An 18,401-nucleotide genomic window follows, 5' to 3' on the forward strand; every position below is an offset into this window, starting at 1 on the left:
CAGTATCCTCTGCGGAGGGAAAGGGAAGCTCCACCTCCTGAGGCTCAGGGCCAATAGGCGGTGCCCCTGTGAGGAGGCGGTGCGAAAGACAGCCAATGGGATTTGGTGCTCCGAGGGAGGGGGGGAGGGCTGGTGGAGCCGGACCGGTGGCTGAGGTACCGGAGTTGGGGCGGGCGGAGTGGTGGTCGCGGTGGTTTCAGAGGTCTTCGAGCAGTGTTGTTGCTGACCGGCCCCTTCTGGGTTAAATTCATCTTTTAAGTCACTTCGGCGCCCACCGGGAGCGGCTTCAGGAAGGCGGGCCGGGAGCGCAGCGGGCCGTTGGTGGTGTTGCCATGGTGACGCCGCCTGGGCCGCCATTTTGATGGTTGGTTGTTGGGGGGTTCCTTCAGCAAGGGACACTGAAGCACTGCTAATTCCGGGACCCGCCGGTAAGGTGGGTGCCGGGGGCAGGCCCCTCGGCGGGCCCGTGAATACAACCCTGAAACCAAGGTTTCTTTCCTGCCCGCTTCCTGCATCTTGACATCTCCCTTCTGTCACACCCTGACAGCAAGGCTCCTGAATGAATTTGGCAGGAAATGTTGGTTCTAGTGACATGGAGAAGCTCGGGACTTCATGGTCATAGAATAGTTTGGGTTGGAAGGGACCTCGAAGGCCATTTAGTTCAACCCCCCTTCAATGAAGACGGACAGCTTCAACTAGATAACATTGCCCAGAACCACATCCAGCCTGGCCTTTAGTGTCTGCCAGGATGGGGCATCCACCACCTCTCTGGGCAACCTGTGCCAGGATTTTACCACTCTCATTGAAAAGAATTTTTCCTCGCATCCAGCCTCAATCGCCCACTTCTAGTTTAAAATTGTCACTCCTTATCACAACAGGCCTTCCTAAAAAATCTCTCCCCGTCTTTCTTACAGGCTCTATCTAAGAGCTCAAAGGCTGCAATAAGGTCTTCCTGGAGCCTGCTTGTCTCCAGACTGAACACCCCCAGCTCCCTCAGCCTTTCCTCATAGGAGAGGTGCTCCATCCCTCTGATCATTTTTGTGGCCACTCTCTTGACCCATGTCTCAATTGGCCCAAGTTCTCCAGAAAGTTTTTGTTGTGTTACAGTTAGAAAGTCTGCACTTTATTTTAAACATAGAATACTGGTTTTTTTCCCAGAGAAGATGCTGGATTAGATGACTGATACATCAGATCCAGTATAACATCCTTACCACTGGGACACTGAGCTCTCAAGTTGGCAGAAGGAGCTGCAGAAGACTGTTTTTATCCACACGGGACTCCTCTTGTTCCTTGCAACCTCTGCCTGCTGTCAGAGCACAGTAGTGCCACCTTGGAGAGATTTCTCTCCACTCTACCCAAATCAGTCAGGTGTTTTCTAGAATGGACAAAGCCACCATTACGTGTGTATGGCATATGAAGTATTTGCAAATGCGCTTTCCAAGTTGTAAGCTTCCCTAAGCATGAGATGGGTTTCACTTTATCTTTAGAGGAGCATTATCAGTCCATGCCAATGCAAATAATAGTGACAGTGTAATCACATGAACAGTTATTTCAGTACTGAATAACATACAAGCCTATCAACCTTTCTTGCCAAACAGAAATTATTTGCTTTCGCTTTTGAATCCTCAGGAAACTGTGCAACTGTAGCTTAAAATGTTAAAAGCAAAAGTTTTCTGTGAGGATTAGTTATCTAACTTGTTAGTACAGCAGTAGTTCCTACTGTGTTATCTCGACTCCTCATGTACATCAAGGAACACATGAGGAAAGAGTTTGCTTTATAAACACTTTGAAAGGTCAGAACCCAAGACCATGCCTACTCTCAACTATTTTTATAGAAATCCAGTGAAAAGAAAACCCCAAACATAAATAATTTTTTTCTGTCATCTGAGCAGTGAGGAGGGGAACATGGGAGAAATAGGGATGAGGAGTAAACACCAGCTGAGAGCAGTGGTATCAGCTCTGCCTTCACTGCATGTCTTCCCTCTCCATGCAGGCAGTGTCAGTATACTTCTCTGAGAACAGTTACAAGTCAGTGTTGCTAAGAAACCCCCAAAAGTGGTTTGTGAGGGGCTAAACTGCCTCTGAAGTTGCCCCAGTTATGAGTGTATATGGTGAGCAGGGCAGAAAGCTCTCAGCGCTCTGAACTCAGGAGGGAAGGCACAACTCCAAAAATGCAGATTTTATTGTTCACTGCTGATAGTGAAAACCCTGCTGAGAATTATAGTGACCCTGAAAGCACATGCTTTGTTCTTGTTCTGTTCTGATGTTACCCCTTGTGTTCTTTTGTGAAGTGTATTTCAGCTCATCATTCATTTGGCTGAAGGGAAGCTGTTCCAATGGCCTCAGAAAAGCAAAGTGAGGATACAAAGCACCTGTCTGAGCTCCCTGCAGCTCCTCTTCTGAGTGGCAGAACATTTCAATGGGGAGCTATACTTGCTGCAGTGAAAGATCAGCTCCCATCTCTGGACTCTGATGACTCCACAGTAAGCATTGAAACCTGCCTTTCTTTCTCACTGTCTTCTAGAAAAATCTCTCTCAAGCAAGAGAAGGTCATCCCAGCCAGGCATTTCCCAGTAGCTAACATGATATCCTCAGCAGGCTACCTGTTCTGACTGTTGGAACACTGTGCATTAATCCACAGCCTTCTGGATTATCTCTAATTGGCAAAGTGTAAATGCCATCTCCTCTCGCTGTGTTCTTTGGAACCGGAAAATGGGACTGTTTCTCCAGACAATGAGTATTCCCAGGCTGGGAAGAGGAGGCAGTGGGCACCTTGCAGAATGAACTCACATTTCTTCTTTGTTTGGTTAAAAATACAGTATGAAAGAAGCATACTGTTGATTTAAAATGAGATCAGGTTTTATGCATGAATGTATGAAGTTACTCATTCCGGTAATGCACTTGCCAGACAGCAGCCCTGTCAGTGTGTTTCTCTATGTATGAGGATCACAGGGAAGTGATATTCCTGCAGACTTCGTGGTCTATTGGAAAAGGCATTTGGCAGAAATTTCAGTCCTGGATTCTGCTTTTTTCCCTGCCTGTAATTCTCCACAGGCCATGTTGCCTTCTTGTGCTTCAATTCTACCTGCAAAGAAGCATAATGCCATTAATCATTTAACGTAAAGCTTAAAATTGATAGATATTGTGCAATATGCTTCACCATTTACTTTCTGGGTCTTAGTCTCTGGGACATACTGCCTCGTGGCTACTGAAGATCTCCGTTCACAGGACAGTGACAGTTTGGTGGAAATAAAAGCTTCTCTGGCACTGACTTTTCTGAGGTGATAATGTGTCTCAAGGTTTGATTATTAGTGGCCTTTTAACTAAACCACAACATTTTGTTAATTTTCAAGCATGTATACACTTGAATTTATTTTTTTTTAACACTGAAAAGATATATATTCTTAGTGTGGCCCTTACTGATACAAAGGGAGTCTTGTGAGCAGTGAAGGAGCCAGAAATGCCTCCATGTGGTATTTATTACTTCAGACTAAGTCAATCATCAGAAGCAGTGTGAGCTAGTGGATGAAGTGGTGATACAGATTCCTTGACTGGTTTTCTGCACCCAGCTCTGTCTCTAGCACGTGGGACAAGTTATAGTGCCTCAATGTTTCTCAGTTTCTCTCTACCCACATTCTGGTTTAGTTATTTAAAACAACAATTTATATATGTGTCTATGTAATATAGGTTAAAGCCCAATACTCAGGAGTTGTTTTTAGGCATTCTGACTGTGTAAGTGTACAATAACGTTAAAATAGAGAGGCAGCTTTGTGACAATTTGGTAACAATACCATTCTATAACTCTAAATCATGTTGAAATTTTTTACATATAAACAAACTCCAAATTCTCTGTTCTATGACATCTGGAAATCCCTGCTGAAGGATCTGAGGCAATCTGCTTGATGCTTACATGCTACCCTTAATTTACATTCAGAAGATCTGGTTGTATAATCCCCATCCTGCCTAGTGTGGACCAGTTCCCTGCTGAGCCTGCAGTTTCAGCACTGCACCTTTGTCCACATGGTTTTCACCTGTGTGAAAATACCTTTATGCATCTGAGATCTGTAACCTCAATGTGGTGTGCTCCTGCATTCAAAACCAGCACTAACAAATGTGTTTAGCTTCCTGAATTCATTACCCTGATACACAATTTGTTAAGAGGAAAGGAGTTCTGTTGCAGTTTGCTTCATGTTAAGAAAAATTAATTACACCTGGCAGAGAGAATTCTTTACAGTGTGAGTTACTGAAAACATACACACAAAGGATCTAGCAGGAAATCTGTGTCCTGACTGCTGAGGAGGTGCTTAATCTCATTTCAGTGACTAAGCATAAGGATTAATCTCAAATACATGTCTTATGTTCAGAAAAGACATTTTCAAAGCTATTTAAACTGTGCAACCAAGGAGATACTGCTTTGCATCCCAAACAGTGAATGGTAGGCTCTTGATTGCAATAATAAGCCTCATGGTCCTGCCCTGCCCAGCCTCAGCTGGGGCTCCCACCCATGTGCACAGCAGCTCTAGTTAAACACAGCTCTGGACATTCACTCTTTGAGCTACGTTGGAGGAGTGCTGGTTTCTAGTTACAGATTTCCTTGATCCAGACTGTGAATTGACATTCAGGCTCAATCTCTGACCTGTCTCATCACCACAATGCTGTCTTATATTTAGATTCTTGACTCAGCCTACTTGCTACTTCTGATTTGTCCTGCTTACTTTGTTTGGGTACTGCAGGACTGGGCTTTTCCAGTTATGTGATTCCCCTTCCCTTAGGGAGCAGCAGTGCTCTTGTTACTTTGTGATGGTGTATAGGGCAGTGCAAACAGTCACTTGGGAGTTAAGAGAATTTGCGCGCTCTTGTCCTTACTTTGCTCAGAGGAATGTTAGTTACCAGTGGCCATGGCCATTCAATGTTTTACATCGTTTTTATAACTGTAGCTTGCTCAAATGTTAGGTCACTGTAAGACTATCTAGAGTGGGGCTGTGAGTTTCTCCAGTTGGTGGAGATATGACAGCAGAGAAAATTCTTGTGTCTGAACTGTAGTCACATGATGGCAACATAGGATTTGTCACTCAAAACAGATATTAAGGTCAGTGTTAAAGACTCTCATTTAGTTTCTTTTTGGTTTTGATTGCAGCCTGACTGTGACAGTGATGGGGAGCTTTTCATCTTCCAGCGGGAACAGCCAAACTTAATTCCTGACCTGTCAGAGGACCTGATGGAGTTTTCCCTGGAAGACTCAAACATGCAGGTTGTTGACTGTTATGTCTAGGCTCTGCTACTGTAGCCCCCCTCTTCTGGATGTCACCCCTCTTCTGGTTGTGGGTAGATGCTGTTATTTAACCTGTTTGACTGAAGTGTGTGATGGAAGAGCAGTCCCCAGTACCTTTTCCCCTGGAGACTAGTTTTTCTCTTTATGCAGTTTTCTCTGTTCTTGAGTTTTTTAGACCCTTTTTCTCAGTTTCTGTTGTTGTTCTTTACTGTTTTCTTTTTTTCCTGTGCACTGACACGAGCACTGTGACTTAAACTTTTGCAGGGTCTGAAATAATTTCGGCAACAATTTTGTGTATCTAGAAAAGAGCAAATCATTTAGGACAGTGTAGGGAGGGGGACAAGTATGAAGCTTAACCCTTGAACAGTGTTTTTGAGATAAAATTGTTACACTGCTTCTGCAGGGTTGAAGATGAGCCAGCTGACCTGACCCTTCCATCATGGCAAGACTAACACAGTGCTGCTTTTTCCTAATTAACCTACTGTAAGGAATGTCATATGATGAATACATGTAAGGAAAATCAATTTTAAGGATTTTTAGCACCTCATAAAATCAGTCTCCGGAAAGTAAATAGTCTAAACTGTTTTCCATGATGGACATGGTGTGTGCTGTTTCCAGATGGTGTCTGAGTTGGAGCTGCTAAACATTGTGGCTTTGTTTATCATCAGCTTCTAAAGCTTAGGGAGATATGACTTTCTAATTGTGTGTATTTTCTCTACCTGTAGCAAACTCAGGGAACAGAAAGCCATCCATGGGAGATCTGTAATGGAGATCGAGAAAGCTTTGGGTTTCAGAAAAAAACAGATGGTGCCCAAGTCATTGCAAAAGATGATGTACAAGTGATTAAAGTTGATACTCTCAGTCTTCCCAGCTATACTGAAGAAATGCCAAACAAAAAGGCAGCTGTTGGTGAAGAGTCTCTTGCAGATTCCACAGATTGCCTTAAAGGGGAAGAACTGGACAGGACACAGGTGAGGGAAAGACAGACCTCTTGGCTTAATAAAACATTGTCTGTGGAGGACTTGATCAACTGGAAAGAGGGAAGAAAACTGACAGAGACAAAAATACTCTCCAAAATAATCCTGGAGCCATCACGAGGCCACTCAGAGCCAGGTGTCAAGCCTTCTTCCCATGGTGTTAGCAACAGTCTAGAAAAAACTGATAAGGAAGAAAACTCCTCAGATCATCTTCAAGGATCAACCCATCTGTCACTGCAGGTAAGTAGCACAAACAAAATATTTTGGGGAGTGCTACTCACTGAGTAGATGGCACAGAGCATTGCTTGCAGAATCCTACTAAGATGAAGAACTGAAATGCCCAATTCTGCACACACCATGGTGTTTTTCATGGCTTTCTTCATTGTCCTGAGTTTGGGTTTTGCTAGGTCATGTGCTATGCAAGTTACCAAATGCTGTTGTTAGAAGCCTGTAATGGGAGCAAAAGCCAAGTGTCAGCTGTATGTTTCATGGTCATAATCAGCTAACCACAACCTCTGGACTTGGGGAGGCAGGAACTCTTCTGATCTCAGCAGACTTTGCATTCAAATAGTGAACCTTCTGGCCTTTCAGCATTTTGCCTTCTTTGTAACACTAAGGGGTGCTGGAGGTGAGGAGATATAGCAGTTAGGCTTGTTCCTGAAGCCCTAAATCTCTCATACCTACAGCAGGTGCTCAGGACTGCTTGCATGTGCTAAACTGGTATGTGGCCCTAGCATGGTGAGGTGGTTCTCTTCAGTACTAGTTATGCATCTGTACTTCCTGTATTGATTTTTAAGGTTGTTAAGACTTAATCAGCTCAGAATGTGAACATGATAGTTCTGTTCAAAGCCTACTATAGCATCAGAGTACAGATGTTTCCCTTCCCCTTTCATATATGCTCACAAATTGGTGTCAGAGCTGTTCTGGTATAGGCAAAGAACACAGCTTCTTGCCTGTTTTAAACTGTGCTGTGTCATTTAACTGTACCATTTTGGGAGGGGATCTTTACTGTGTGGTTCAGAGTTTAATTCCCATCTCATCTCATGTAAGTCAGTTGCTCTATTAATTCAGGAAGTGTGGTTGTCCTTTCAGGATCTGTTTGATATCACAGACTTTAGTGAACTGAAGTCTGATACTTTTGGGTGAGTACTGAGCCCAGGCTCAGTGTACTCTCACTTTGATAAAGGGAGGGTAAAGCTTTATCCTTCGTGTGTGTATTTAGATTTGAGAGGTGGTTGTTACTTCCCAGCTTAGCAAGGTTTAACATAAACCTCAGTTTATGTCAAGTAAAGTTGTTAAAACTAATATACATTTTCTTCTTGATTTTAATCATACCAGTTTGTTTAAAAATATTTTTCACTTAAGTCCCTTTCTATATTAGAAATGGAACCATGCAAATCTTCTTTTCTTTTTCTTCTGGTCCCTGTATAGTACCTTACAATAGTGCTACTCCCGTTAAGGGTTAGGAGAAGAAAGCCTTAATACATCAGCTGAGGTGGTGGTTTGAGCTTTTGATTATAATGGTTTGTACTTAAGCAGTATTATTGAAACAGAAGCTTATTACAACTGCACCTTAATTAAAGCAGATGCATGTGTCAGGCTGTTTGATAAAACAGCACCTGCACTGCCCTGTGACATGACTCTTGCTGTAGTAAGCTCACTTGTCAGCCATCCTTCCCTCCTCCAGATGAATACACCTCAGTGACATCCTTGAACAAGTATTAGCTTTGTGTGGTGTGAGACTTCAGCTTGTGACCCTCATCAGGTTTTTACCTTTCATCACCTGCAGTGTGTAATATTAGAATAGATCTAACCCTGGTTCAGGTGTGTGTGAAGATTTATTGCTCAGGAAAAAGTGAGAACCCCTCTTAAATGACAGGGGCAGATGACAGGTTTTTACAGGGCAAAGCCCCTTGTTTGGGAGGCTGCTGCTGCTTTTCTAAAGCCCTGAGTAGTCACATGAAATGCACACTGGGGGTGACACAATTGTCATAACTGACAGCCACCTTTCTTTTAAAAGAATCATGGGAACTTCTAAGCTCTAGCGATATTTCAGTTAAAACTTTAATTTCAGCTAATATTCAAAGGGGAAAGCAATCAGTGCTTTAAATGTATGTAAGCTTTTATTATCACAGGCTGATTCTTACATCTAAGTTAGCAGGGTGCAGCATGAGCATACCCACAGCCACTGTACGTGACTCATAGCAAAAAAATTGATGATCTTGTCTTCAGTGTGGGACAAGCAGCTGTAAGATTGCATCTAATTCTGCCTGGGCCTAGAGGAATGGGAATTTGCCCTGGCTGGAAGTTGGACAGGGAGGAAAAGGCTGTGGACCTCACATCAAAGAATGGAAAAGCAGAAGGTCCCTCTCATAATGGTAGCAGTGAGAAGTTTTCACCATTATTCTGTTTGAGAACATGTATGTTTGGTCTTGTATCAGGCCATCTTTTAATGTGTTTTAGTATCTCCTGTGGTTTTCTGTAGCCTATATCAAAAGGGTCCATGATTCTCACGGGAAAAGGCCTCAGCAGAGGTAGATGAAGCAGCTGGACAGATGAACTGCTAAAAGGGCCATAGCAAATGCTTTCCTTTCATTACAACACTTCCTTGTGGAACTGCTTAAAGCAAGCTAGCAGTATAGTTAGGGACATCCTCTTTTGGAGATAGTGAAAGCTTGAGGGAAGAGCACTTGGAGGTGTGGGCAGAGGGAAATAAAACCTGTTGGGATCTGGTACTGTTAATGGGTCTGAGGGACGAAGGGGAGTGCCTGCTGTGGGGAAGACTCCACCACAGGAATGCATGTGGAAGATGGAGCCATGAAGAGGATATACCATGACTTATGTCCCAGCTTATGGCAAGATGGGTCAGGTGGATGTTCAGAATGGACTTAGATTTTTCCTTTTAAGAGGCTCTTAGTTCAGCCCATTCTAGTAAATTCTTCTAGACTTCACAGTTTTAAGTAGGGAAAGAGAGTACTCCACCTTCATATATTTGAATGAACCCTGGTTAGTCCTTCACTGGTTTCTTGTAGGGGTCATACTGCACTTGGCTATGTTAGGTGTGCAGAGCCTTGGCAGTTCTGTGAGGCACGCAGTGTGCAAACAGCAAATGTCCTGCTGTTAGTTGTGCCAACCACTGAGGCTCACACTGAAGCAACTGTGTCCAGAGTGACACACCAGTTCATCTACTGGCAAGTGAAAGTGGTTGTTAGGGGAGAAGCTGCTGCCTGAGCATTCACACATGCACCACTCAAAACTTTAACTGCTAGTCTAGTAGTAAGTTTTGGTCTGGGAACTTCTAACACCCTATTAAATTCCTTCTCTGTCTTCACACAGGCAGGCCTTTAACTGTTCTTGTTGAATTGCAGCTTCTGCTAATGGCTGTAGCCTCCTTATCTTCTGGTTTGTGCTTCTTGTGTGCCTCTTGTTGACAGAGCATGGGACACTAAAACACTCCTAGATGTAGGATAAGTATTACTCATCCACAACTAAAACATCAATGTATTAACAATATTCTTCTCATACTAAAGACAAAACACAATGCTGCACCAGCTTCTAGGAAAATTACCAAGAAAGCTAACTCTAGTCCAGCTGAAAGCCTTGCTAAACCCAAGTCCACAGCTTGTGGCTCAGACTATTTAAAACTTATTTATTCCAGATAACTAATATCTCTCAACAGTAGCATAGTACTGGAGTAAGTAAGGTGGGCTTCCATGCCATTTGTGTGTTTATGTGTGCCAGGAGAATCTGATGGAGCTGCTACAAAGAATGTGAGACTTATTTTGTAGCAGTCTTTTGGGAAGGAATTTTCCGTCACATCTTGGCTGTCTTCTTTCAGAGTATTGAGAAACGGGATCTAGACAAGATTCTTGAGGAGGTGGAGCAGCAGAAAGATAACACTCATGCAGAAGTTGCTTTCTCCTCAGCAGATCATGGTAACACTGCTAAATTAATACCAACTTTGCTGAAAATGTATAAAAATAAATAAAACTCAGGTTTCCGTGTTTAAATCATTATCTGCAGCATCCTTTTGAATGTTGAAATCATGGTGAGGTTTTTTTAATGCCTTTGTAAAACATTTTTAATTCATTTCACTCAAGAAGTCCCATCCCTGGCAGTGTTCAAGTCCAGGTTGGATGAGGCTTGGAGCAATGTGGTCTAGTGGAAGGCAATTGGAACTGAATGAGCTTTAAGGTCCCTTCCAACCCAAACTAGTCTGGGATTCTATGATTTCATCTTGCTTTTGTAGCTTGAAAACAGTGCTCCGTGGCCTGCCAAGGCCTAAGAGTGAACTGGAAAAGATGGATGAAGGTTTGAAGCAAGTCAGAGCCAGGTGGTGATAGTACCTTTATCCTTGCCCTTCTGACAGGCTATGGAGAAAGGGTCGATGTGAAATTGGGAAAGAGGATATTGGGTGATCCTGTGGCAGAGAAACACAACTGGTGATTCTTATTGTTGCTCTTCCATAGGCACCTTCAGGAGTAAATATGAAAATCAGCTCATGGAAAAGCTAAAAGAGCTGTGTGCCAGGCAGTCTAGGACCGTGTCTCCATATTGCAAGTGGCCACCAGCCAAGCTCTCCTTCCAAGAACATCAGGAGAATAAGTAGGTCCTTTTCTGTCATATACACTGGGTAATCCTGACTGTCAGTAGGGATACCTGGAATCTCACTGTTTTCTGTAGGGGCTTTTCTCTGTAGCTTCTGCAGAAAGCTGATATTGTAGTTGGAATACATTACAGGGATGTTAAAGAGAATAACTTAGACTCTGTCATACATGTACATTTGATGATAAACACTATCCTGCCACCTTAGTGTTTTCCATCAGCCACCACCTTTGTCTAGACCTTACCAGACATTTGGGACAAATGGGAAAGGCAGGAAAACAAGGCAGAGCAAATTATCAAGGCCACATTTTTTTGTCATCTAGGGTACTGCTTTCCCTTACTGGTACCTCAATTTAGCTAAAGTATACAGGATTATTTTTTTGTGGGGGAGAGGGTGGCAGTGCATCTTGGAGGGTTCAGTGTGAAGAAAGTGGATTTCCAGATTCTTTGGAAGGAACATCATCAATGGTGGCAGCACAGAGGAAACAGCAGTGAAATGGGCCTGTAAAGGGGAAGGTGAAGAGTTTCCTAATTTTTAGGGCAGGGAGAGCCACAAGAGTGATTTGCGCTATAAATGCTCTGAAGGATGAAATAGAATTGCCAAAGGAGGCAGAGGGAAAAAAGGGACCTGGTTTTACTGATAGGCATAAGCTTTTTAAATGTGTATGCTCTTTGGTACCATAACTGCTGCCTTTGTTCTTCAGAACAATTTGATGTTGTCAGTTTTTGAGAACTAAGTATCTGCCACCGTGCGGCTTCTAGTCTGTATTCCTCAGGGGAGGCTGAATCTTCGTGCACAGCTTTGAAAGGTGGTGGAGAGTAGGCAGGAGTTTGAATCTGTGCTGTAGCCAAGCACAAAGCTCCTTTCACAATCCATTTTGATCATAATCCATACCCTCAGGGCTTCTTGTCTGGCTAAGGTGGAGGACATGCTGAAACACAGTTTTCTGTGCTTAGGGATGTTGCCTTGCTATCATCTCCACGAAGTTCTTCAAGGATGGATATGGTGAGCTTACGGGGCCTGCCAGACCCTGCAACTGTGTACATTGACCTGAGAGATGCTAAACCACAGAAGTCATTAACGTTCCCTGATGAGCAACAAAGGTAAAGTCTGGCTTTACTGTTAGTGAGAAGTGGGTAACAAAAAGTGAGAAGCTGAAACCTCTCTGCAGCTTGTGTTTGTGAAATAGCCTTGAAAGTGTTCTCTCCTTCCACAGCTCCTTGACCTTAGTAGGAAAGTATAGCCCCATCTGAGCACAGGCATATTCTTAAGACAGAGTAACTTGTTTCAGAACATGTCAATGTGTGGGGTTGCAGGCAGCACAGACACAATATGCAAAACATCTGGGAAAATCACATTTACAAAGTTTCCATTCATAAAGGAGTGAGCTGGGACTTCAAAGCCCTGCTGGAGGGCTTGGGCCACTGTTGTTATGTTTTGGGTACGAAATCGACATTGCTTGCTGCATTCCTGGCAAGAAACTGTAGGTGCTGATTTCTGTCTCTTGTGGGATAAGAGGGCCTTCTAGGGAGGGTTGAGAGGTCAAATCCTTCTCAGTCTGCAACAGATGCTGGCAAAGGTGTTCTTCCCCCTAAAGCTAACAGTGTTTGAGGCAGCTGTATGCTTCCTTCTCAAGGTGTACATTTGCTGGAACAAGGGGTTGAAGAAAACAGTCACCAGGAAAAAAACCTTGTAGTTAATAAACAGCTGATAGTTAAGAAACACTAACAGGTTTTGATGTTGCTGCTTAATTTATTTTTTTTTGCAAGAGTACTAGTGTGAAGAATTCTCTAGCACCTGGAGAAAGTCCCTGAAATTATCACCCCCTTTTTTTATAATGGTTTTAAAATTGCATCCTAGAAATGGCAAAAAACCAACTCCCAGTTGGAACAGAGTTAACTCATATGGTCCAATTTGCTTCATAGCACAAGTGACAGCTCCACTGAAGAAGAAGAGACTATGACAACTGAGGACCAAGCAGAAAGGAGAAGGTAAGATTCTTTACCACGACCTTAGTGTAAATGATATGATGTTCATTTTTTCTTCTGAACTAAAATAATTGCCCAAACAGTGCTTAGAGAGACCTCATGTACTGAAACATCCCTGTTTCTGGTCTTCACAGCAAAAAAGCCCAATAATAGCAGTGTTGCAGTCTGGCCCTAGGATATCACTCATTTTCTGTTGCATAGTAAAGACACTGAAGCTAGAAAATAGTTGTTGATCCTTGAGGCAGGACTGCATCTTGGTCCTGTACACCTGCATGGCAACAGCTCAAAAGACAATAGAGCGGACCAGGGTGGCTGGGGAAACCTGATGCTTTCTCCAGATTTGCCAGAGTGACATGAGAACTGTTTTTTAAATAACTCAGAATCAAACTGAAAATATTGTAGGGAGCTGACTCAGACAAACCTTTATACATTTAGAAATAATAAAATAGGCTAGAATGGATGTTGATTTAAAGAGAGTATTGAACACATTGTGGGCAGTCTCCTTAACTGGGAGGAAATGAAGAGGGGAAAGGGGAGAGAATGTGATGGATGGAATCCCAAACTGTAAATTCTTCAGTAGGCACAGATGCCAACCTATTCTGTTGCTAAACTCAGGCTTGATTTATACCGATAGGTTGTTAAACACTTGTTTAATGCGAAGCAGCTATGTCATGTTTTAAACACCTTACTGTGTTTAGGTTCTGGGTTACATCTTACTGTATTTAGGCTCTGTATTACATCTAGAAACCTGATGCATGTAAGTTCACATCACAGCAGTGCAGAGGGCAAGAAGAACACTTATAATGTTGTGCCAGACAATTACTCTTTTTACTTTTTATTGGTTTGAAAGAATAAATGATTTGATGGGGAATGGAGCCTAACCAACATAATTTAGAACATCTAATCCAAAGCCAGAGTAAAGCAGGGACGGGATGATACTTGGGGAACTCTCACTGGCACTGATACAAGTGCAGGAGTAAAATCAGTGTAAATCTGGAGTGATGGAGAGCAGAGCTTAGCAGATTGGGTTTTGATTTGTTGTAATGTTGCTAAAGAACATATGCAAATGAAATGTCTGGCAAATGTTACTCAGTTCTGTTTCTAAATAAAAAAGCCTCAGAGGCTCAACAGGGCAAGATTTTCATCTCATTCATGAGGGGTCAGTGCCAGTTTCACTCTTATCTGGATGGATTTATTAAACAGGCCTACATATTCTGTTCTACAATGTGCCTACATGTTAGGGCCTTGGAGAGTTAGTTGGTTTGATCTCCACTCACTTAACCTGAAAAATACACTTATATCTAGAGTGGTTGGGTAGTCAGGGCCACCTCTAGCAAATACCATAAGGCTGCTCTCTCCTAAGTTGCCACTGCTTAAGCCTACTCCTTAGTAGTCCAGCCATCAGTGTGAAATATTGATTTGATGGTTCTGGATATGATGGCAGGAGATGTGGGATTCTTAAGGAGAAAGAATATTCTATTTTTTCTTTGTTCTGACATGCATAGGTTTCATTTAGCTAAGTAGAGCAGTAGGATGCTCTGTGCTCATACCACCTAACCACATCATTAATATCCAACTCAATCTGTTACTCAGTCCATGTGCTACCACTAAAATAAGGTGTATTATTTGCTCATAATCACCACATTAGCTACAAAGTAATAGCAGTATTCCTGGAGCAGATGACTTGGGAGACACCCCTGAGCAGAACTGCCAGAAAACATAACCATATCTGCTCATTATGTCATCTGCTCATTGTAAAAAAGGACATTTCACAACAGAATCACAATATTGTGGTTGCTGACAATTTAGCTATCTCATTAACCTGGAGAAGGCATAGATCAAATCAAGCCAAACACACAAAAATCCTAAAAATTATTAGAAGAACTTTTCTTATGTATGTATTTGAATCCCAACACTTGTATCCAAAGGGGTCAAAAATCTGTAGACTCTAATTTCCATACCAACATCACATTCCTTCAGGGCTTCTCTGGAAGATGGGTGTTGTGCCTGCAATACAGAATTGGTGACTAAATTGCCTATAAGATCAGTGTCATTTTCTGTCACTGCAGTGTTCTCTATTGCCTATGTGCTGGTGCTGCTATTACCGACAGCTATTATTTGTGTAGATGTCCAGCCCTTAATTTTAGCTGTCACTCAGAGAAGTTCCTCCGCATTTGAATTTATTCATATAATGCTTTATCTTGGTTAAGTCCAGGTTTTATGTTCTTTGCAGGAGGAATTGTTCAGCGAAAAGCCTGCTACTCCAACAACTCCATAGAGCCCATAAAGAAGCCTCAGAGATTTCTCATGAAACATCTATCCCAGCTGAAAAACTTGAAGGAATAAAACAGGATCCAGAAAGTCTGGAAGAGATAGGTTCATCTGAAATAAATCAAAGCCCATATTCTGAAGTGATGCAAGAGACAAGTAAGGCAATTCCCAGGATGAGATTGGAACCAGGGAAGACAAATGCCCCCTTGTCGAGCCATGGGAGTAATGGAACTGACATAGAGAAAGAAACCAAAATGGAAACTGAGAAGGTTCAAGATTCAGGAAATTTCCCAGAGCCTCCTCTCACTACACCAGAATTGCCAAGGTATCACATGAGAGAAGTCCTCAGTGCTGTTGTCTATGACTTATCTAATTGTCTAAAATTAAAGGACATTAGTTATCCAGTCTGCAAGTTGGAGCAAAAGGATATCTGGTTTTGTTACCTAGAAAGATGTCCAGTCCTGGTGGCTATTACTTAAAGGTTTATAGTCAGGCTTACTGGATCAGTGAATTGGCCTGGGCCTGGACACACTGTGGCAATTCTGACACTGTAAATGCAGCCATTTTCCATAGGTTTTATCCTGTTTAAGAAGAGGGTAAGACAGTATTGATCTCCTTCATGAAGAATGATACTGAGATACACTAAGCAGGGAAGGGTCTGTCTCCCTTATCAGTATAGAGTGAGGTAATATCTGATCTTTTCCTGACAGATCTTTGCTTAACTTGATCTTGAAATCCTCAGTGGTGAGGATTCCTTGACCCTCCAGGTAGTACATTTCACTGCTTAATCATACTTACAATTGTAAAGCTTTTCCTTAAGTCTAAATGATCATATCTCCAATTTAAGCTTATTTTTTTGGTTGTGTTCCCAGGAGGTATGGAAAACATTTTATTCTGTTTCCCAACACAAAAACCCGTTTATAAACTGGAAGATGTATCATGTCTCCCCTTGTAACTTTTACCCAAACAAAGCAATTCTAACATCAAGAAAAGCACAAGAGCTTAGAGGGACAAAGTTCACCTCTAAGGAATGGGTTATGCCACAGGAATATCTTGGAATATCTTGGAAAACTGCTTTTTTGTTTTAAAAAAGAGAAATAAGGATGGTATCAACTGAGGAAATAGCAGAGTTCTTTGGGCCTCTGCCTCCTTGGGCTTAGTTTAATGTGGTGTATTTTGCATAAGGTCTAATTTAATACTTGAAATCGGGCGGATGCCTTGTGCACCTGCCCAGCTATTTGGGAGAGCTCCATTATGCTGACTTTCAAAGGTTATATTTTCCTATTTTGAGAGTGGAATTTACCATTTTGACTTTGCATATAAGCCCTGGAAAGCATGAGAACCTGCATGCTCTAGAGACTGTTGCTTTTTTTGGTGTTAAACACTTGCCTACCCTGCCAATCAGACAATGTGCTTGGTTTAAATGGCAGCTGATTGGTTGCAGATTTTTCCTCTATGGAATTCCTGACATTAAAGCTTCCTGCTTCATCAGTTCTAGAAAACTCTGTGTTGTCTACCTGTTAACCTGCCACAGATCTGGCTGGGCCAAAATCTGGGTTATTTATTGTTGCTCTGTAATAGCTTCCAAGGATTTTAATGAATTTCAGTTTTATTGTTGGGGCAACTGAGGCTTGAAGAATTCAGGAGAAATTGAACTTCATATTTTCTGTGGAAATGGCAGATGAAATCTTTCTGCAGAGATCAAAATAGAGAAAGCTGGAAGGTTTTGGATCAGGGAAGTGTGTCAATGTATGACAGCAGATAGGAAAGGAAATGGAGTTAGATGGGAAATTATACTCAGGGATGAGATGTGAAACATCATAAACATGCCTCTGCTTAATAGAGTTCTGGTCTTCAGACTGTCACCACTTACCAGAGGTTTGAGCTCTTCTGCTTTGTTTTTGTGGCTTTTTTTATTTAGAGAGATGATTCTATCCAATGACAAGTTCTTGTGTGTGTGTGTCCCTGCCAAACACCATAAGCACTTCCTAAACCTGTTTTAGCCTGTCATGTCATGATTCACCCTCAAATGTGTGGTATAAATATAAGAAAAAGGAAATGCAAACAGATGAATAAGGGTGCTTTTTTTTCCCAAGTGAAAAGCTTAAGCGAAGCAGAATCTGTGTATTTTTCAGGACAGAAGAAAGTAAAAAAGAGCTATCCCAAAAGGAAGAACAAATGAAAGAGAGACGCAGGAGACACAGATTCCAGGAGCAGCTGGAGAGATTGCAGCCTCAGCAGTCAGTTACTGGAAAGCAGCCCATGGCAGAGAATACCCCTGTTTTGTTCCACATGGTTAGTGGTTTAGTGTAGGACTGTCCCTTTAAGAATGGTTTCCTTACTAAATGCAAGTGTGATTCTAGGAGCAAAAAGTAATTTTCATTGCATTATTTAAACTCTTTGTTATGGAGAACCATTTATTACCTGATGACGTGAGCATCCTACAGCTCTTCTCTCACACTGATATCTCTCTCACCTTTCCTGTACGGAGAGTGCTCCCCATATAGCTGTGCACTAGATTTGACATGTCAGTGTACACCAGGAGTCCTGGCATGCTGAAGTCAGTGAGCTCAGTATCATCTGCTTCACAAGCACCAGACTTTCACAAACATGATTAATCATAACCTTTTAGAAAAAAAGAAGTTTGTTGTTTTGTTTGGTTTGTTTTTTTTGTCATACTTCTAAAGCAGAGCTGGGTCTGGTTGTCTGCCCTTAGCAGCTTTATATTTCAGTTTTGTGGGTAGGTTTTGAGGATTCTGAGTTTAATAATAGATTTTGCTCTTGACTAATGTCCTGATTAAGGAAGTATGAAATTATCCTGATTTTCTTCCCAGAGCCTAAGATATGGCTCAGAGGACAGGGCTGTTTTTCCTCCTGAGAAGACTTGTATATGTAGTCCTAATTCATCCTTGCACTGATCTCACTGGCCAGTTGAGAAGGTAAGAGGAGATGAGAACCTCTGGAGTTTGTCTATGAGTCCACCATAATGATTTATTTGGACCCATAACAGTAACAAAACTCTTTTGTCAGTGCACAAGTTGAAAGACCTTAGAGCCCTAAACTGAGAGATGGACCATTCACATCTGGATTTTTGGTAAGCAATTGACTGCTGTATTTCTGGAGATTGAAAGCTCATTTTTGTAGCACTGGATTAATTGCTGATGGGCAGCAAAGAACTAACAAAACTGGAGCTGACTGTTCCTCTGCCAGCTTGCTCTGGCAAGGCCAATGCACTGCACAGAGTTCTGCTTTGAAGGTGTAAAGCTCATGAATGTAGTCTTCAGACT

The 18,401-nt window shown here is 42.2% G+C and overlaps 1 protein-coding gene across 1 annotated transcript; it reads left to right on the forward strand.

The window, feature by feature from the left end:
* The first annotated feature begins 132 nt into the window (after nucleotides 1-132).
* On the forward strand, nucleotides 133-17,427 carry DNAAF8 (dynein axonemal assembly factor 8). The gene is made up of 10 exons (XM_031050400.2): nucleotides 133-155; nucleotides 2,292-2,483; nucleotides 5,138-5,251; nucleotides 5,998-6,489; nucleotides 10,088-10,184; nucleotides 10,719-10,854; nucleotides 11,812-11,958; nucleotides 12,781-12,846; nucleotides 15,077-15,439; nucleotides 17,250-17,427. Exons 2-10 carry the CDS (start codon nucleotides 2,337-2,339, stop codon nucleotides 17,425-17,427), a joined length of 1,740 nt encoding a protein of 579 aa, XP_030906260.2. The 5' UTR covers nucleotides 133-155; nucleotides 2,292-2,336.
* Nucleotides 17,428-18,401: the final 974 nt, after the last annotated feature.

The sequence above is a fragment of the Melopsittacus undulatus genome, chromosome 8, assembly GCF_012275295.1.
Source record: "Melopsittacus undulatus isolate bMelUnd1 chromosome 8, bMelUnd1.mat.Z, whole genome shotgun sequence".
In the NCBI taxonomy this organism is placed as follows: Eukaryota; Metazoa; Chordata; class Aves; order Psittaciformes; family Psittaculidae; genus Melopsittacus; species Melopsittacus undulatus.

Bases quoted from the DNA above. Each gene is read 5' to 3' on its own strand.
- DNAAF8 (XM_031050400.2), top strand. From the start codon at position 2,337: ATGGCCTCAGAAAAGCAAAGTGAGGATACAAAGCACCTGTCTGAGCTC. The intron at 11,959-12,780 runs GTAAAGTCTGGC...TTTGCTTCATAG, and splicing joins TTCCCTGATGAGCAACAAAG to CACAAGTGACAGCTCCACTG. The intron at 12,847-15,076 runs GTAAGATTCTTT...TGTTCTTTGCAG, and splicing joins GACCAAGCAGAAAGGAGAAG to GAGGAATTGTTCAGCGAAAA.